Genomic DNA, 21,505 nt, shown 5'->3' on the forward strand with positions numbered 1-21,505 from the left:
AGCTAAATTTTATTCTTTAATGATATGATGATTGAGCAAGGTGCCACTATTGTATCTCCCTTCTGTGCTTTCATGCCACATGGAATAGAGAATGACGGGAAATTCTAATCTATTATTAGTATTTCACTTCAGTAAAATTATTAAACTATATTTTTACAAGATTTTGTTACCACTTCCTTTAGTGTCATTTTTGAAAACCAGAGGCAAACTTCCTTGAGCAAATACTGTGAACAGTGACTACTTAGTGAATATTTGAGGAAAGAATCAATATGCTAAAGAAGCTAGGAAAATTGGATCATTTGATAGAAGTCCCAGTATAGACAAGCTGGTATTTCAGGAACCGGTCTTGTGTTTTTGGATGTGTTGGTGTGAAATGAACCAGTAAGCATACAAAAGACACATCCTTAAATGTTCCAAAATATGTATTACTGGGATTTAGGTTAAAAAAAAATACCTGCCAGGACTTTTTAGTATTATCCCTTCTTTAACCAATAATTGCTCTATTTTGATTATTTCTTCATTTGATTGTCTGCTTTAGTGAAAATTCCTTAGTGGGCCAAGCTGAAACCTCATATATTCACACACATCTCCCATTGATTTCACTTGGGTGAAACTTTATCTTTTAAGCAAAGTTTAAGTTGAAATGTTCAGTTAATGATGCTCACTTTAAATACCAAAGGCTGAATGCATTTATGTATTCAAATACTTAGCTAGTCACACATAGCTCCCATTGGGGTTTAGATAAAGGATTATTTCTTAAACTATACCAGCCTCACAAATAATATATTGCTATCCAATATGCAGAAAAATGATACTAAATAAGCTTGTTAATATTTTATTTCTGTGGTGAAAGGACCTAGAATTTTTTTTAACCTTGAAAAGGTAGAGAAAACTGTAGACAAGATGTTGGGAAATACTTTTGGCAATTACCCATAATAGTTGACCCATCCTTAGAAATGAACACGAGAAAATTTACACACTGATTTTTCCATAGCCTTGTCCTGGTCTCTATTAGATTCTCAGACGATGGGATAAATACATTATAATTTTATGTTTGTCTAACAAAAACTGACTTTGAGTTAAAGTATTTTTTCCTCATAACACGATTAAGCTTTTAAACCTTCTAAAATGGGAATATTATACCCACAAGAGAATGTCCAACTCTTTTATTGTGAGCCCTTCAGGTACATGGCAATTTAAAGGAAAAGTATGCAAAAGAATACATTTTTTTTTTGTTATGTGTCTGCTTTATAACACTTTCATAGAGTCAAGATGAGTTTGCTTTGTACAATTTCGTAGAGAACATAACATATTCATAGAGTACTGAAAGGTATGTTTTGAGACATTTTAACATGAAGGAGATTATATATTTGAGTGAAAGAGTTGACATAAACCCAAGCACAATTACAAAGAAATTTTATGAGGAAAATCCCTCCAAAAGACTAGTTCCCATTGTCATATCCCTTATAAAGTTCTGAGCTATTGCCACAATTTCAATCTCCTCTTTCTCCCTTCTTAAAAGAGATCCTAGAATCACCAGAAATTCAAGAAAAGAACCTAGTTGGAATTCAGCTGGTAGAATCGACATATTCTTCAAAGGGATATACAGCAGAACTGTTAACTAGTTTCATGATACCCTTGATACATTCACTCATCTATGATCTTTTTTGCTGCTTTTTATAGTAGCTGTCACTTTTCCTGGAAGACATTGTCTTTTATAAAGTCACTTGAGAAACACTTAGCATACCTTTGCAGGTAATGTAAATATAAGAAAGCAAATCACTCTTATGTAAGAATTTTCCTGATATAATTAGCACATGAAGTTGTAGTCATTTCAGAAGGTTTCAAAAGAACCAACAAAGAAATTCTAGGAATTAATTGCTGATTTGCTATAAAGTTATATATTTTATTTCACTACATTTGAAAAACTTTCAGGTCTTTTCTAAGCTGTGAATGAATGTATGGCCAAGAATCTGAAATCAGGCACAAATGCTTTAAAAAATGTTCTTGTCTTTTGTATTTGGACCTTATGAGAATTTGTTGTTTGGAAAACACCGGTGCTGATTCTACTCTGGTGAAACAAAATCATGGAACCAAAGCATTTACTGTATCCAACAAACTCAAGCCTACATATTCTCAGCTAGGATGAAGATAGACTCAAGTGGAAAAGAATGAGGACAGGATATGTGTTTCGCTTATTCCCCATTTGCAGGTCTCCAGTGTAGACTATCTGAGAAGGAGCCTGAAGTGCATTTAATTGGAAGAAATGGCTTTTGTTCTGTAAGGAGAGTAATAGGAGGGAACAGCTAAATGAATATAAAGACATGGAAAAGAGACAGTGAACAATTCTCTATTGTTCTGAACATTTTATCATCATGTGTATATTTTTCATTTAAAATCTATTTTGTTTAAAATCTATTTCATTTAAAATCTATTTTTAAATCTTTAATTTTCACTAGAGAAAAGAGGAGGATGTGAAAGGAATGGGAAGGCAACTCAGACTGAGAATCTATTGCATCTAACCATTCTAAGTAAGCAAATGTGCCGTTATCATATACTGAAGGTGAAATCTCACCTTCAGAATGAGTGAAGGAGTCTGTCAATGGTGCACTTGTTGCTGTGGTATTGGCATTTGGGAATGAGATACTACCATCTCTTTCATATACTGGCTCCTCTGAAATCATTCTTGCCCTACTAAAGGATTTTGGTTTTATTATCTATGTTCAGTCATCATTTTTCTCCAGGTACTATGGTAAGCACTGGGGATGGAAAAAATAAATTCATCCTTTGCCCCTGAATTGTTTGGTCATAATCAAAGTTTCTTTTTTATCATCCATGTGTGAAAAATGAACCAGGCTTTTTAAAAAATTGTTGACGGTATTACAGATGTCTCTCATTTTCTCCCTTTATGTCCCCCTCCACCCAACCCCCACCCCACCCCAGGCCTTCCCCATACTAATTGTCTGTGTCCATGAACAATGCATATATGCATATATGTTCTTTGGTTAAATCTCTTCCTGTCCCCCTTCACCCCCAACCCCCCGCCCCATACACACACACACTGAGATCTGTTCCATGCATCCATACCTCTGGACCTATTTTGTTTGTCAGTTTATTTTGTTCATTAGATTCCACATATAAGTGAGACCATGTGATATTTGTCTTTCTCTAACTGGCTTATTTCACTTAGCGTAATAATCTCCAGGTCCTTTTCTCTTACTGACTGATCATTTTTATAAGACACATGCTTTTCTGGTAAAGCAAGAAAAGAAAAAAAAAAGCTTGCTTTAAGATCAGTGTTCAGGCTCTTAAACCCAGTGCTTGTTATATTCTCCCCTCATAAATTAACATTCTCTTTAAAGAAAAACTCTTGGGATAAATGCTGTTTTTCAGATTTCCTATCATATTATAAAAAACAAACAAACATATAGGGGGCTTATATGACCTTGTGATTCTGGGATGCAAATAAGGACCCCTGTCTTAATGTGATCCATGAGTGCAGGCTGGCTGGACTTATGGAAATGGGTCTTGCCCTGGACATTATGAGGTTGCATCCCACATAATGCTGCATTATCTCTTGGCTTGGTCAGGAGGTATTTCCTGACTAAAGCCTCATCTCAACCCTCACTGGTTCTGCCAACTCAAGGTCTGGCTCCAGAATTCCTCGCCCCTCTCCCTCCTTGAAGGTCATTGTGTAATGCCTCTGCCAAGTTCACCAGCTGAAGTTCCAGAAATCTCATGGTGGGGGGTGGGGATGGGGCAGAGAGGGATGAGAGAACCCCGTAGCAAAGGGAGTCCTGACTAAAGATCTCTCTCTGACTGCAACATTCCCACCCCAGGCTATTGTGAGGACACTGATTAAGGTGATCTCTTCCCAGACTTCCTAGTGGAAATGGTGCTGACATCCTTGCACTTTTGGCTTTCCCTTCAACCTGTCTCATAGGCCTTTTCGATAGGTCTTAGTCCAAGGGATGTGGGGAGACACATACTTTTCTTGCCTTTATTTCCTTCTTATTCCCAAAGCCCACTGAGATGGAAGGGTTGAGCTTTAGCCTTCCTTTCCCCTTTCCTTTTAATATTCCCCTGACCATGAATCATAATCTCCCAATTTTGGAGGGTGGGGGGTGGCATTCCATCTTTCCCTTGTTTTTATGGTTAAAATATGGGAGGGTACAAGGAGAAAGAAATGATGACCATAGTTCAGGAGGAATTTCTAAATTATTGTACCTGTCATATGAACAAATGCTTATTAGCCATTCATTATTAGTCACTCACAAAGCTAAGGAAGAAAGCCTGATGGTTTTTTTGGTATTTTGAAATGTATATTTGCAGATTTCACATTTATGCTGCAAGTCCTTGCTATTCAAAGTGAGGTCTATGACCAGCAGTGTTGCCAGTTGTCAACATTTGTTAGAAATGCAGACTCTCAGGCCCCACCCTGGAACTGTATCAGTACCAGCATTTCAACAAGCTCTTCAGCTATGCCATATGCACATTAAAATTTGAGAAGCACTGCTCTAGGACACCTTAGCCTTACTGAAGATTTTGGCTATATCAGCTGTACCCATCATCAGCATTAAGTAAACATTTATTAGTCAGTTCTGCGTGTTAGCTAATAACAGATGATTCCTGCCCTTGGGTACTTATAGTCCTAATCAAGGATCTATATAATTACGGTAAAGTAATTCAAATAAAATAGGCAACTCTAAGTCTACTCCTCCATCATCAAACACACCTTAATTTTTGGCAGACCTCTTAAGATTAAGTTGTAAGTTATGAAAAGTGGATGTTTATTTTCTTGGAAAGGAGTCGTTTAATATATAGAGACAGGAACAAGGTAGTAATAAGATACTCACTAGATAAATGCAGATTCATACCTGAAGCTGCTACTTCACTAGTAAAGATAGGTGTGTTTTTTTTTCTTTTCAATTAATTATTTTATTATTATTTTCTTCTACTTTTTAATTGCAGGTGACATATCAGAGCATATTTGTTTCAGGTGTTCAACCCAGTGATGAGACATTATATAACTTACTAAGTGATCATCTGGATAACTCTCATACCCATCTGACACTATACATAGTATTATAATATTATTGATTATATTTCCTATGCTGTATTTTACATCCCCATGATTATTCTTAACTGCCAATTTGTACTTCTTAATCCCTTCACCTTTTTCACCTAGTCCCCAAATACCTCCTCCCATGTGGCAACCATCAATTTTTTTTCTGTATCTATGAGTCTATTTCTGTTCAGTTCATTTATTTTGTTTTTTAGATTCAGTTGTTCATAGATACATATTTATTACCATCTTATCATTCATATTTTTTATCTGTTTTCTTCCTCAAAAAGAAGACATTTTAACATTTCATGTAATACCTGGTTTGGTGATGATGAAACCCTTTAGCACGTTTTTTTTGGTCTGGGAAGCTCTTTATATGTCCTTTAATTCTAAATAATAGGTTTGCTGGGTAAAGTAATCTTGGTTGTAGGGTTCTTGTTTTACATCACTTTGAACATTTCTTGCCAATCCCTCTGGCCTGCAAAATTTCTGCTGAGAAATCAGCTGGCAGTCTTATGGAAGTTCCCTTATAGGTAACTAACTGCTTTTTTCTTGCTGCTTTTAAGATTCTCTTTGTCTTTATCCTTTGGCATTTTAATTATGATGTGTCTTGGGTGTGGGCCTCTTTGGGTTCCTCTTGTTTGGAGTATCTGTGCTTCCTGGACTTGTATATCTACTTCTTTCAGCAGGTTAAGAAAGTTTTCTGTCATTATTTATTCAAATAAGTTTTAAATTCATTTTTCTCTCTCTTCTCCTTCAGACATTCCCATGATGAGAATGCTGGTACACTTGAAGTTGTCCCAGAGGTTTTTTATTTTTCTTCATTTTTAAAAAAATTATTGTTTCTATTTGCTATTCTGATCAGGTGTTTTCTGCTTCCTTATCTTCCAAATCTCTGATTTGATCCACTGCTTTATGTACTCTACTGTTGATTCCCTGTAATACATTATTCATATCTGACTCATTCTTTTTTATGTTTCCTAAGTCCATTTTTATGCTTCCTATTTCTTTGTTGAAGTTCTCACTAAATTCATCTACCTTTCATCCCCTTAGTTCATCCCCTAAGTTCACTAAGCATCCTTACAACCAGTGTTTTAAACTCTGTATTTAGTAGATTGCTTGTCTCTATTTTGTTTAGTTCTTTTTCTAGAGTTTTGTTCTCTTCTTTCATTTGGGACATGTTTCTTTGTCTTCTTATTTTGGTGGCCTGCCTGGGTTTGTTCCTATATATTAGGTGGAGCTGCTATGTCTCCCAGGCTTGGTAGAGTGGCCTTATGTATTAGGTGTCCTGTAGGGCCCAATGGCACAGCCTCCCCCCCCCCCCCCCGCCCCACAAGCTGGAAAATCAAAGCACAGCCTCTTGGGGGCTCTATACACCCTCCTTTTGTTGTTGAGCCTCTATTGCTGTTGGTATGTCAATAGGAGGGCTTTATCCCCAGGCCAAATGGCAGCAAGGGCTGGCTGTACCTCCATGAAAGATCAGCTGTGCAGAGGCTGACCCCATGGAGCAGGATTTACTTCAGTGGGGCTCTGGTGCCCTTGCGTGTGTCATTTGTGGAAGTGGTTGCATGGTGCTTCAACATGGTCTGAAGCTGTTCAGTGGGTGCACTAGCTCTGGGGCCTAAGGGAGTTATAGGCAAAGGTCAGCAGCTGCCTGTGTTCTACCCCAGGCCACCAAGCATGATCTACAAAATGATCTGCAGATGGTTGCTACTTGTGCTGTGCTTGGAGATGCCCAGAAGAGGCCAAGCTGTGAAGCAAGGCCAGCTGCCACTAGTTCCTGGCCGGGGGCATCTTAGAGAGAGGTATGGGGCACATAGAGGCCAGATGCTGCTTGTTTGAGAGATTTTAGGAAAGTCTGAGGCATGAGCCATGACAGGCCATTAATATGGAAAAGCCACTGGAAACAGTTTAGGTGGGCCCACAAGTTGGTGGATTTGAGTCTCAAGGAATCACCAGGGTAGGGCAAAACAGTGTGAGCCAGGTGGATGGGGACTCAGATATGGCACCGCCTGCTGGCTCTGTGGAGGAAGAGCTCTGAAGAGGAACAATGGCCTCTGTCAGCACTTCTGTCTGGAAGAAAGCTGCCCCTTCATCTCTTGCCCTGGTGCCTAGCAATTCAATCCTTCCCCATATGGCTCTGGTGCTTTTTGAGCTGCTGCCCCAGAGCTGAATCTCAGAAAAATGAGTTTGAGTAAGTCTGTGCACAGGCCCTTAAAGAGGAACTCCTGGGATTCCAGCAGCCTCTGTTTCACCCATCCATAATTGCCACTGGTTTTTATAGCCAGAAGTTATGAGGACCTCTCTTCCTGGCACTAGAACCTTGAGCTGGAGGGCCTGATGTGAGGCTGACACCCCTGGCTCCTCAGCAGGGACCTCTGCAGCTGAGATATCCTTCCCAATTTTTATCCACCACATGTGGGTGTGGGACCAGTCTATTCCACGCCTCTGCCCCTCATCCCAGTTTCAATGTGGCTTCTTCTTTATATCCTTAGTTGTAGGACTTCTGTTCAGGAGGATTTCAGGCAGTTCTGAATGTTGGTTGTCCTGTAGTTTAATCGTAATTTTGATGTGGCTATGGGAGGACGTGAGTACCACATTTACCTACGCCACCATCTTGACCAGAAGCCCAGATAAGGTTTTGTTCAGTTACAGTTTGACAAGACCTTAGGATTTCTTTCAGGGTGATGATATTTTGCGGAAAGACAAAGTGATAGTTTTTCATCTGCACTTTCATTTTCTGATCACAGTGTTTTAGAAGAATCTGGGCTTTACTTATTCACCAGGCTTTCAATAGAGAATCACATTAATCCTTTTAAGCTCCTTATTCTAATGATTTATTTTGTTGAAAACCATAGTGATCCTCCTTTGAATTTTAATGATTGCTGCCTATTCAAAGATTCATTGTTTTGACTTCCTGTCCTTACCTTGGTTTCCTACATGTCTGTGGGGAACACCTGTCTAATACTGGATCTGCCCCTGGTTCTCACTGGCTTACCAGAGTCACTCAAGCCTAACTCTGAGTGTTAAGCTGAAATGCTGGCTACTCATCCATGACACTAAATGTAGGATATATGTTTGCAGAGATGGGCAGATAGACAGCAGAGGGACAGATAAATGATTGAGCCACTTCCCAGTGAACGTTATATTTTGGATATGATAGTGAATTATTATTATAAATTCATTAAATTAGTGTTCTTAATCATAAATCTATTGGGTTGTAGTATCCATGGAAAATCTAGTAGATGAGAAAGGGGTTTGAATTTTGAGGGTACTGCTCTTAACCAAAATTCTGGACCATGTAACCTTCAAATGGCACTGACCCACCATTCCTGAGCCTGTTAAATATGCTGGTGCTCTTTTTCAAGGTAGTAGTCATTTCGTTCAAGTGCTGCAAATCTTCAGGAAGGGTGAGCAAATGGAAATCGCCATGATAATATGTCTCAGGTATGAACATCGAAATTACATGTTTCAAAATCTAAGAAGTGGCTATGTCACAAGCTTGAGTTCCTCTTTTACCCACTGTGTAACCATAGAGAGAATTCTTTCCTGCTCTTTTTATAGGTATCACCCAGGAACATCATGGATTTTCAAGAATATATTATTCTAATACAAGATTTTAACAACTACTCTGTATTTATGCATAATACATGTTGTGTCTTATCTTCAGGCTTCTGGACTTTGATTCAGAATATCAGGAGCTCTGGGATTGGCTGATTGACATGGAGTCCCTCGTGATGGACAGCCACGACCTGATGATGTCAGAGGAGCAGCAGCAGCACCTTTACAAGGTTAGCGCTCTCTTCTTGCTTTTACCTTGCTGGGGAAGATCTGATTAGCCTGACAAGTCTCTCTCTCTCAGGATATCTTTGCGTTCATTGTATGTATCATGGTGTCTATTAGAATTCTCTTCCCTGTCCCCAAACTCATTTCCATCCCTTGTGTGCTGACAGGCTGCACCGACATCATAATTGCAGGAAAGTTCCCTTTATCACATTCTATTTGGTGTAATTCTATAGAAGGACAAAGATTTATCTTCAGGATGAATAACAATAAATGAAACTGCATTAATAAATAGACTGAAACAAAATGAAGGGTAAATGGACTGCTCACATTTAACAAAATGTGTTTTGATTGGAGCACTCAGGTAGATTCTATCCACCCCTCAGATCTTCCCAGAGGGGAAAAAATGTGCCTTTAGTTTGGCTTGCTGCTTTCAGGGTGCAGGGCATGTCCAATTTAATGTTTGTTAGTGATACATAGAGCAGACGTTGTCATATTAAGTCAATACATTTGCGTGTGATTTAAGAAAACTGGCTTGGAACTCACATATTGATTGCGGCAATCCATCTAATAACTATCTATATTGTTTTCCATGTCTGCTAATTCACCCTTAGCCTAGTGTGTTTTACCAATTCCACTTAAATGGTCTTAGACGTTCTTACAAAACAACCCTGTGATTTTGACTGAAGAAATGGTTGCAAGATTCACGGTGTCTGAAAAGCTGTTGGGGAGGGTAGAGGGACTTTCCACGGAAATATCAGACTGTAGTAAATCTTCCTCATTTAGGCAATTTTTATTGGAGTAATTCTGACAGTTGTCATCCTTGAATTGCTTTGAGCATATGGCATATTTCAAAGAGCAGATTGTGAATCATAAAAAATAAAATTAATAACTAACCACAGAATCAGCAACAGTATAATGACAAGAAACAACTACCCTCTAGCTTTTTAAAATTTCTTATAGAATAAGAAGTACATTCAAGGTCAAATAAAAGTTGTCTTCTTTCTTCTTCAATCTTTATCATTTGAAATTACCTTTATTTAATGTATTATTTTAACTTTTTTCTCTTCTAAAGATAAGTATTTATTTGTATTTTTTGAGGGCCTGGCCCACTTTAATTAACGTCCCCTGGGAATCATCTTGGTTAAGAGAAGATATAGCTTTTCAGGGACTAAGCAAATGATGATATTTTACTCCCTGAAGAATTCTGTCCAACATTAATAGAGTTTGTAGACTATCAGCTATTTCCTGTATGGATAGCTGTCCACATTAACAACAAAACTACCCAATATATCTTCTGGCATAACATATTATTAAAATAACAATCTTGACCTAGTAAGCCAAAGCTAGATGATTTTATATTTTATGTCAAGATCAAGAATTACATATGAAAAATGCCTATAAACCTATGTTAATTTGTGATGCAAAAATATTTGTTTTATTCCTAAGGCTTAAGATTAAAAATCGAGTCAAACAGGAAAAGATAATATAAAAGTTACCTAATCGTAAGCTGTTATCTCATATTTTATTATACTCATGCTGCCAAATAACATTTTTTTTCTTCCTGATGCATTTCGTATTTTGCATATAAACCACTATTTATTTCAGAAACAGTGCTATTCTTTGTCAAAATCACATCCATATAATTTACATCACAATTAATAGGAAATCACTGAACAAAAAGTGCAGTCTTCTTTTTCTTGTGGTTTCCTTCTAAGTGTTCTGCCTGAGAATTCTCATTTTGGCATATTGAAGGCCATTGTTCCACCCACTCAGTACTTCTGGGTTGTAGTATTTTTCCAAACATTTTCCTACTGGAGTTCTTTATTTGTGACTCATGTCTTGTCATATTTTTTTTTTTTTTTTTTTTTTTTTTTGCATTTTAGGTGTTCAACATATCTAAGTTTATGAGGCTAGCACTAATTTTGCATTTGGCTTATAAGCAATATTAAAGGTTGAATTGGAAACCAAGGGCAAATGATACAGGTTTGTGGAGTTTCTCTGTATAGATTCCAAAGGTTTGGAAACTTGCAAAGCAATCCTGAGGATATTGACTAAGGACTAATTTAGAACTTGGGGTGGCTTCTGCATGAGAAAAACTGATGAAGGACAATTAATTTCAGGTCTTTGCCAAGAATTCCCATTTCAATGTCCCATCCCCCTGTTCTATCTGCTTTTTCAGGAATCAACTGAACTGAAGCCTCAGGGGAGGGAGATGGAGCCTGTTGCTCAGAGAGACTCCTGAAAGCGCAAAGCTTTCAATTTTTCCCCTGGGCTTTCGAGGCTTTCAGTACTGTTGAGACTACCTTAGTCATTTTAATCTTTGGATTTATTGGCCCTGAAAGATGCCAGTCTTTTATTATTATTTCTCATCAAGGGAACTATTGGCATTTGGGACAAAACAAGTTTTTGTTAGTTTGTGAGATTATCTCTTTTGCTACTGGACATTTACTCTTTATTTTCCCCATCATTATGGCAACTCAACAGGACACTCAACCCATTTCACAGCATTTCCAATCCATCTCAAACCTATCTACATCATCTTTATTTCTTAAAACAATGGTATAATACCAAGAACAATGCCTTGCATTTGTATTCTCTATGTTGTTAAGTAAAGCACCTTATACAGTTATTGAGCTAACAGTATTGAGTTAATAAATTAAGGATGGGAATGAAGTTTATGACTCCGGATATTATATTATGGCAAAGAATGAGGGAGACCTTCAGCTGAGTGTTGGTAGAATCCAGGAACTAAGATTAGGCAGAATCATTATTCCTTTTATCATAGAATTTGAAACCTTTGTTTTCCTCTCTCTAAGGGGTTTTCATATTTCATCACTCAACTCCTTACCTAGCAAAGATAGTCATGCCCAAACACAATTTATGCATTGTACCATCCAGGTTGATCCCCAAAGTCCACATTTAGAAATGTTGGGTTTGAGAAAATATCATAAGATGGTGCTCAGTGAAAGTGAAGATTGTTAGGCACTACCTTCTTAACTTTAGGTACTAACGTTCTGGCTTGACCTACTTGTTTTATGTTCTGGTCTCTGCTGGAAAACCATCTGACCATAACTCCTAGACATGGAACGTCAAATAAGTACCCTGACTATTCATTCAGCAGACCTCCTGAGTAGGGCACCTGCTATGATATCTTGGTTACCCTAAACAAGCAAACTATCCAAGGAATTCATGCAGGAAAAGAATTAGATTTAACCAGCAAAGATCACATTCATACAACCTGACATAATTTAGAACCTTAATATCACAATGGGCTCTAAAGTGGACTTTTTTTTTTTTTAATATATTTTTATTGATTTTCCACAGAGAGGAAGGGAGAGAGATAGTTAGAAACATCAATGAGAGAGAAACATCGATCAGCTGCCTCCTGCACATCTCCTACTGGGGATGTGCCCGCAACCCAGGTACATGCCCTTGACCGGAATCGAACCTGGGACCTTTCAGTCCGCAGGCCGACGCTCTATCCACTGAGCCAAACCGGTTTCGGCTAAAGTGGACTTTTTGTTTAAACCATTTTTCTTAGTTTCAGATTGTGAGAAATTTAGGACCATTTTCTTTCTAATTAATTTTAAACTGCAGGGTCCTAAGAGCAACCTGGTTTTTATTAAAAACTAGTCAGTCTCTTAAATATACTTTCCTTTTTAGAGACAGTGAGCCATACTCCCAGTATCTTTCCTTCCCCTTTTCTATCTTGTCCAACCTCTGAATTGGGACCTTCTGGACCTATTTTTAATAAACATTGGCAGTATTGCCAGCCTGGGAAACACAAGTGTAGTTTTTTCTCCTTTTTTTTCCTTCCTTGATATGAAAATCATCTCCAAGGAGAATTTGCTCCCGCTCCCTCGCTTTCCTTCTCTTCATTCCTCCTACCTTTTTAAGTAGGACAATTTAATTTGTCAAAAGTAACCACCGTGATTTTGAAAGTTCAGCTCCTATTTGTACTAGAGTTACGAAGCCAGAATTCATAATCACAGGGAGCTGTCACTCTACTGGTCTTTATGTGCATTAACTATTAATGGAGCAATATTTAAAACCCACTTGCAAAAGAAAAGCTCCGTGTGGTTTTTTTTTTTTTTTTCATTTCTACAGATCAAAGGTGGCATTATTCTTGGGCTCAGGGAAGCTCAAGACGCTTCCTCCCCATCCTGTACATGTCATAGGCGGAGGGGCCTGGAAGCATTTCCTTAGGCTGCTGCTGCCACACTGCCCTCCTGGCTGACATGCAGACTCTGGCGGCTGGGAAGGCTGCCCCGTCAGGGCTCCGCACCTGCCACAAAGCACTGCCCGTCTCTGTCACCTACCAGCATAGATGACAATGCCCCTAGCCATCTGGGTGGGTGTGGGGTTCCAGAGTCCAAGAATTAATTTCAAGGGCCAAATTTAGAAGTTGCAGTCTGCTGGTTATTGTTCTAAATGAACAAGAGCTGTTTTCAGACAGTGCGAAGTTCACTGACGTAGCATATTCATGGATTTGTTTCTTGAGTGAATGGCTTAGCTCTTCCTCGTGAATGAAATATTGGGTTATAGGATTTTTTAAGGGGTTAAAAAGAACTCTTTCAGCTTAAAAGTAATATAAAATTAGTAGCCACCTTAACTAATAATACCTGTATACTTTCAAGGAACTTGCACTGAGGATTTTATATTTAATTTTGAGAGTTAGTTATTCATATAATTCTGTTTTCATGGGGAAAATGCAAATATCCTTTATCTTTCTCCATTGATATCAGTATTATACAAATGTGTCCTGTGTATAAAAGGAAAAGAACTACTCATTTCGCATAATACAGTGCTCTCTATAGATTACTTACATATTTACGCTGCTGTGAATTTGAGGTTGTTTATGAGAATTCACAGGAAAATAACACAAATACTTTAAAGTGTAAATATAAATTAAAACCGGGGAAAATACACAGAGGTTAGAGTCTGTTTCTGTGAGAAGAGTTAATATGTAGGCACATACACTGTAAGGTTCTACATAGTTACTAAAGATAACCTCAGCATTTTATTCTGGCTTTTCCAGTAGTAAAAACAAAGAGGGAAATGTGCTTAATTGCAAAATTTTCGTTTTCCACAAAGAAAATTCACACGCCTCTGAAGAAATTAAGTTTATTTTGATACTTAGATACAAAAACATTTTCTTTTAGGATTTTTTAATAAGGGGTTAGGATGGTATGGTAGAGAAATGTCTAACCACAGTATTTCTTTCTTTCTTTTTATTTTGAGAAAGAGCTCGCTTTAGTACAAGTAAATTTTAAATATAATGTTTCTAACAAATGAATAGTTATTTTTCTCTGACTGTGTTGCCAGGTATGTTTAAAGACTTGGAGCACAGCTCTCACCCAAGGGTGGCTCCTCTTGATGATAGCTTGGCCAGGGGGGATAATAAGAGAGGATACCAGTATTACATATTGGGATATACGAGGATATTAGGAAAGTGAGAGAGAATTACAAGCATCAAAGAGAATGGAAAGCTGTTGAAATTAGTTAATACAAAGTTAACCAAACAAAAGAAGGGTAAAGGAGTAAGTGAAAATCATGGATAGGTAGATGAATGAATAGATAAGAAAACACTAAAACACAAACAAATAAAAAGAAAGTAAACAATGAAAGAATTGTTTCAGAAAAATAAACAAGAGCAAGGGATAAGTGTTAAAGGAGAAAATGGTACTTTGGAGAATTTGGGTGTGTATTTAAAGACAAGCATTATGACTTTTAAAAGAAACATATGCATGGAATAGGATTAGAAATTCTGGGGAATAAGAAATGTAGCGTAAGAGAAGAAAAATGTGATCTAGTCGACTTGTTATTTTATAACTATTGATGCCAAAATAATGTTGTCACAGTTATGAACCAATCATAGAAAACAGATTAATCGTGCTATCCCTATATTTTATAAATTTGCAAATTTCAACCTTCTAGAATAGTTCCTTGCATTTTGTTCGGGACAGTTCTAAGTAGTTTCAGATGTGGCTTGATACCTTTATGATTGAACTTGCACTCCTAAAAGTGTAAAGCTAGGCTCGCTCATAGTCCAGGTTACAGTGGCTAGGCTTGAAACAGAAGGAAATCCACTAACTTAAAAAAATAATTTCACATGTTGGTATCTAGAGTAGAAGTAGTATACATCAAAAAATTAAATTCTGTTAATTAGGCCTTATGTTTCAGTACCAAAATTTCCTACCTTAATTGTTCAAAATGAAACAAAGTACTAGCTATGGAAGCAGTCAAGGTAAAAATATTACAGATATATCAGGCACAAGAACCTAATGATAATTTTTTACCTCTTTCCCAGTAGATTAATTGTAGAGCCTAATTGTATGTTAGATTAAAACTCCATTAAGATAAGAAGAATATGCTTAAAATCATTGTATTTCAAATAACATTATCTAGTCATTTTTAAAGGGATCAGAATGGAAAAACCTAGGCTGTCTCCACTGCTATCTAGAAGTAAATTTGTTGTTCCGTTTTTATTAAAGTTCAAAAAGTCCTTAGATCAGCCGTCATATTAATCTGAGCTTTGATGAATCAGTGTTTGCTATGAATATTTGAATATATATTTTTTTCTTTTCTTTTCTTTTTTTTTTTTTTGAGAGAGAGGGTAACACTTACCTTGAAAATGTTTAGGAGAAGAAAAAGTATATGGATATGGCTTCTGAACAATATATGAGACATTGCTCATGCTGGAGCTTATAATTTCTATTTGAATCACTTAAAAAATCGGAGGTGGGGGAGGGTGTGATGTGAAGAGAATAGTACACCCAGTAATAGTTGGCTGTGTGTGCAGAGGGGCAAGGAAGGGAAGCCCCGCCAACAGTTTTTGTCCCTGACGGGCAAGCTACTGTCCGGAAGGTGCGTTGGCTCTTGGGGCAGCCTCTGCTGTATTCTCCTTGCTTCTCCCTCTCCCTGGCAGGCAGCTCTGGCCTAGAGTGGATCAAACAAGCCGTGGGGAAAGTTCCCCTCATTTGCATCACTTCTAGACAGCCCTGTCGTACTCTTCGCTGACAGGAAATCACTGTCTTTGTCACCTTTTCTCAGGGCCCTCCTTTTGGCAGCGATGGGCCATGTGACCACATTTCCTCACAACAGGCCGGCTGGACTCAATGACAGCACTGAACGGGGTAGAGGAGTCAGGGGGAAATGACTACATTCATTTCAGAGTGAAAAGATAATTAACACTTGAAGGACTAATGCTACAACCTATGGAATTATTATTCAAATTGAAGTTAATTTATCAAAAACTTGTGAAAACTATCTATCGCCCCCAATGCAACTGTTTAAAAAAATAAAAACCTTGAACAGTAAGAGTTGGGAGAAGGAAGAAGGCAAGAGAGCGGGGCTTTGGATGGGAGGGTGAGAGAAAGGCAGAGGGAAAGCGTAGCAAGCATTAACTGTGTTTGAAAAAGCAACTTTAAATAGGCTAAAACTTCAACATTTGGGACTCTGGAGCATGTAAACCGCTTACTTAGATGATATGAATAGGACACTGGCAAACAAAAGCGGCAGTGTGCTCCTAGAAAACTGTGCTTAGAGGAGTTTCCTTGGCAACAGAAATGCAGTTCCAAAAGTAGACAGAACTTTCCTCAGAAAACATACTATTAATAACAACCTTCCGGAACAACTTGGAACAATTTGACGACTTGGCAATAATGATGCCAAGTGTTCTGCAAATTAATCTAACACATAATAGTTATGTTTCCCTTGCCCGTAATTCTGCTGGACCCGACCTAGAACTCACTGCTTTTCAGTGGCACAAATGCGAAAATATTTCTCAATGTTGTCATGGAAAAAGAAAACCAAAAGAAATGCTAGTGGCCAACTGTGAACCAATGATTGCATTCAGCCTTTTGGAATCTACAAAAGAACTTACTTTAACGGGATGAGTTTATTCCAATGAAAGCTACTACATTTAATATCTCATCCCAAATAAGATGCTTTCACAGACAAAACTTGGTAAAGAGTTAAGAGCCTGAGACTTGCTGAGATGTGAGCACATCTTGAGGCCATCGGTTACATAAATATAACACTTCACCTAATGCGTGCTGGGTGTTATTTTTAAAAGCATCATCATTTCTTGTCAGCCAAGAGAATAAACTAATCTTGGATCTATCTGACCAATGGGCATCATTTGAATTCTCCTGAAGGCTATATGTTTACCAGCCAAGGAAGAGCGCTCCCCTCCTCTGACCTTTCTTGAATCCTTGGATCTAAAGGTTAAAAGTAATCAATATCTCATTGGGCTGCTTGGTTTCAGGGTAATAAGTAATAACCATCATGTTAAAATCCAAATGATTACAGATAGCACTGCAATGAGCTGACCTGTTTGGGAGCTTTTATTAATTGCAATCAGGATAATCATTAGAGTTTGCTAATAAAATTTTGGATTAAATTGCAAAAATTTCAACCTTTAACTTTTAAAAAATGACTTTTACTTAATTAGATGTGAATATGCAGTGTTTCCTCCTGTGTTGAGCTAAGAGATTTGGCTTTAACCCCACATTATTGTAAATTTCTTTCTGGTTTTATAAATTAAATTAGAGGAACATTTAAATTCCTTGTAAGAAAGGGTGCTTGGTTCACTACCACCTTTGGCTCCTGAACTGCTCAAACTATGTATGTGTTTCAGGTCAGTGAGTTAATGGAAATGTCCCTCACCTACTTCTTAGCATTTCCTAGTTTTAAATTACTTATGTTTAGTGGTTATTTTCGTATTTGGAATAATCTGGTATGAAACTAAAAAAAAAATTATATGATATGTGATTAAACTTTACAGACAACCATGATATAAACCAAGGTTTATTTGTTTTGTTGTTGTTGTTTTGAAGCAGCAAAACTTAAAGGTGAAATCCAAGTATTATCACCGACAAAAAGGTCTTAATGTAAAAAGGATAAATGCTAGGTTTAATGTTCCATGCAATTACATCAGGAAGGCATTGGTTATTATAGCGGTAACCACGAGGAAGTGTATAAGATACATATGCAACTGAATCCAAATATTTTGTCTTTATTAATCATTCCAGTTTTATTAGCACTTCATGCATATATTTCTAAAGCAGAAAGGTAGGGCTAGAAGGGTACCTAGAAAATGTTTTAGTAATTTCAAAAGAAGTCCTGGCGCCTGTTCAGAGTAGGCTGTTGAGCCCTGGGGTAGGGGTTGGAGAGTGGAGCTCAACTATGGTGCTTTCACAGATAAACTCTAACCTCCTTCCTTCTTGTCCTTATTTCACTACCACGTGTCTAACTTTAGAGGGAGGTAGATTTGTTTTTGTCCAAGGGACATCATTTTTGGAGTATTAGGAATTCCCCAACTCAACTATCCTTATTGGTAAATGTTCATACTGTCTTAAACCCTATCCTTAGGATTTATTTCTTTGGGGGTAAAAAAAGAATACAATACACTATACCAGATGCAGATATTCTATAGGGGGTAGGAGTAAATGCCAATTTTAACATCTAATTTAAATAGAAGGGCACTGGGAAGGGAAGATGGAGTGAATAGAGGGAACAAATCCAGATAAGGAACCAAGAACAGATGTTATCTACTGCATCGTTTTATAAAAAGAGAAGTGTGTGCATGTATGTTTGTGTGTGTGTGTGTGTGTGTGCGCACGCGCACGTGTGTGAGTGTGTGAGTGTGTGTGTGTTATGAGATAGAAATAGGATAGAGGGGAAAAATGAACATTGGCCATATCTGACTATTTGACTCTGTCCATGCCCCATGCATATTATCTTATTTAATGTTCACAATAATCAAGCATTATTTTCCCCATTTCACCAGACTCTAAGCCGGAAACACTCAGATGACTAGCCTAAAAGACAAAAAACTAGCTTCTCAGTCAAGTTAGGCTAGGTTTTACTGATATAACCACCCCAAATCTCAAAGGTTTAAAGCTACAAATGTTTACTTATCATACATACGGATTGGCATGTTCTTTCTCCAGAACTCAGACTACTGGACCAGCCACCCTCTTCAATGTGGCAAAAATAAAAGAGACTTCTGGAGGGTCTCCCTCTGGCCATTACACTACCTACCTGAAAGATATACATGTCACTGTCTCTCAAGATCCTTGGCCAGAACTGATCACATGGCTCCACTCTACCCCAGGCTGGATGGGGAAAGGCACCCCCACTATATGTCTGAAAGGAAGAAAACTAGAGATATTTCTTGAGCTCTGCCAGTAACTACCACAAAAATTGAGTAAATAAATCAGGCTTTGAACCCAATCTGTTTGGCTCTCATACCAAGTCATTCTTTTACATGTTGCTGCCTACTCACTGTTACCTCATATCCTTTGCCTACAATAGGCAAAATTCTTGCAAGAAGATGATTTCCCTCCTCTACGTGAGCTTTTGATGCTAAGGTAGAAAAAAAGATCTTACTTTTAGACAGTACATCTGCAGAGAAACCATGATGAACTTGGGTTAGCTCTTTAGCTAATCATCAGGCTATTCTGTAAAAGCCCCCAGACTGTCTTAAGCACTTCAGCACCTTGGGGAAGGTTGCCATCTTGAGCCTCACAGGACCCTCCTATATACTTTCAGATTCAGGGATGCTAAGAGTGAAAATATTTTTGTTTTGGGGGGAGATGCACTAAAGGCAGCATTGCCCTGGGAGAATTCAACCTCATGGACCTGCTATTGTCAAAGGGAGTTTACTGAAGAAAGGTCCCATGGAGAGATGCTCCAGAGCAGTGGTTCTCAACCTTGGCTGCACATTAGAATCACCTGGGAATCTTTAAAAATCCTGATTTCTGGGCCTCATCCTCCGGAAATTCTTTTTCTTTGTTACTAATGTTGTGGCCTCACCCCATAACAAAGAAACAGAATTTCCGGAGGATGAGGCCCAGAAATCAGGATTTTTAAAGATTCCCAGGTGATTCTAATGTGCAGCCAAGGTTGAGGACCACTGCTCTAGAGGAATATCATTTGCAGAAAAACCACTTTTCAGTCCTCTCAAGGAAGCAAATACAGTTCTCAGAATTAAGGGCATCCCCAAGCACATTCTGAATAATGTGGACATTTGTGAACTTATATATTCTTAAACTAGGCACCTCTGCTACACTGTGTCCCTAATGAGGCACACTGGGGTAAGCTAAGAGGGAAGTAGTGGTCTTCCTGCTGAACCCTGATTCATTTACATAAGACACACACACACACACACACACACACACACACACACACACTTTTCTAAAGCTAAAGAAGAGTCAACCAGATTCATACCCTTATTACTTTTATGGCTGATTTTAATTTTTCTTTCAAATTTTCTCTGACCAGAGAGCTACAGCCTTTCTCCAGAAGGATATCTATACATCCCGGAAAGTCATCTGCACGTACTATTTCAGCTGCTTTCCTAAGTAGTTGATTCCATATGCTCATAGACATTTGCATAAAGAAAATTGGTGATTTGTGATATTCCCCCTGCCATCTCATTTTAGCCATGAAAACTAGGAAGTTTGTGGAAGAGGTACACTTAAACATAGTCATGCACACACACTTACGTGTTTACACATATACACACATGTATGCAAAGTATTGACTTGTTTAATTTTTTTAAAAATCTATCATCAGGATTGAATTTGAATGAAAGATTCCTTGGACCAGATACACTTGTAGTCCCAAGACATTTAAATCATGCATATATAAATAGCTATATAAACTCCCTTCGATATGCCAAGTTTCAGTCTGGAGCTCATTTCTATGTTATAAATCTCAGCATATTGGATTTTGTTGCCTTCATTACAACAGCACTATCCCTTTTGATACTCACAGGTGCCTCCCTGAGAGGGCCCTCCTGGAGAGTAATTTAGCCGTGAGTTCTTTCTTATTAATTAAATGCATATTTTAATGATGAAAGGTTTGGACTTTGTGGACCAAATCTGAGAATGAATGAGTGTAGTTTTTGTTAGACTTCACACTCCAGGAGGGAAGGGGTCATATCTGTCTTGTTTATTATATATCTCCAGTGCCAAGCACAGTACCTGCCACAGAATAGAAACTCAGTATATGTTGAGAAACATTTTTCCAATAAGGCTTATTCAATGATCTATTAATTAAATTCTATTAATCAGGACTGTGCTATCAATTCATTACTTTTTCAAGAAAATAGTCCTATTTTCATGCTGTGGTTATTGAGTCAATAATCACCAAAATTTACAACTAGTCTCAAACCATGGTATTCACTGGTATATTCTTGACTTTGTAGACAATCCCAATATAATTATTTATACATCCGAGGATAACATGTGCCATTCAAGTGTGATACCTAAAAACAGAAAATAGCTGTAGGTAAATACCAACAATCATTAGGAAGGGTAAGTATATCAGCATAATTTGTTCTTGTATCATAGTTAACAGGACAGTTTATTGACACATTTGTTGTAGGGAATTAGGTTTGAGTTCAGATAAATGTGTACATCTAAAGATGCAATAATGAAGGGGGAGACTCTAAAAGACTGACTAATTTTTCCAAAGCTATAGTTACCTAGTTCAGAATATAAAAATGTAAATATTAAATTTCACATCTATAATATCAAGGGAAGGTTAACATTTTGAAGCTTTCTCCCACTTTCATTAAACAAAACTTTACTCTTTATAACTTAAAAAATAATGCTCATATGTGATTATTTAAACTTAGAGATT

The 21,505-nt window shown here is 37.7% G+C and overlaps 1 protein-coding gene across 3 annotated transcripts in view; it reads left to right on the top strand.

The window, feature by feature from the left end:
* Window positions 1-21,505, top strand: part of AKAP6 (A-kinase anchoring protein 6) — a 487,918-nt gene that overhangs the window by 353,544 nt on the left and 112,869 nt on the right. For all 3 annotated transcript variants that reach the window (XM_070427710.1, XM_070427731.1, XM_070427721.1), the window contains exon 9: window positions 8,736-8,856. In XM_070427710.1, the coding sequence (XP_070283811.1) occupies window positions 8,736-8,856 (121 nt within the window). The remainder of the gene's footprint in view (window positions 1-8,735; window positions 8,857-21,505) is intronic.

The sequence above is a fragment of the Myotis yumanensis genome, unplaced genomic scaffold (genome assembly GCF_028538775.1).
Source record: "Myotis yumanensis isolate MYYU_CA2020_CCGP unplaced genomic scaffold, mMyoYum1.0.hap1 SCAF_1, whole genome shotgun sequence".
NCBI lineage: Eukaryota > Metazoa > Chordata > Mammalia > Chiroptera > Vespertilionidae > Myotis > Myotis yumanensis.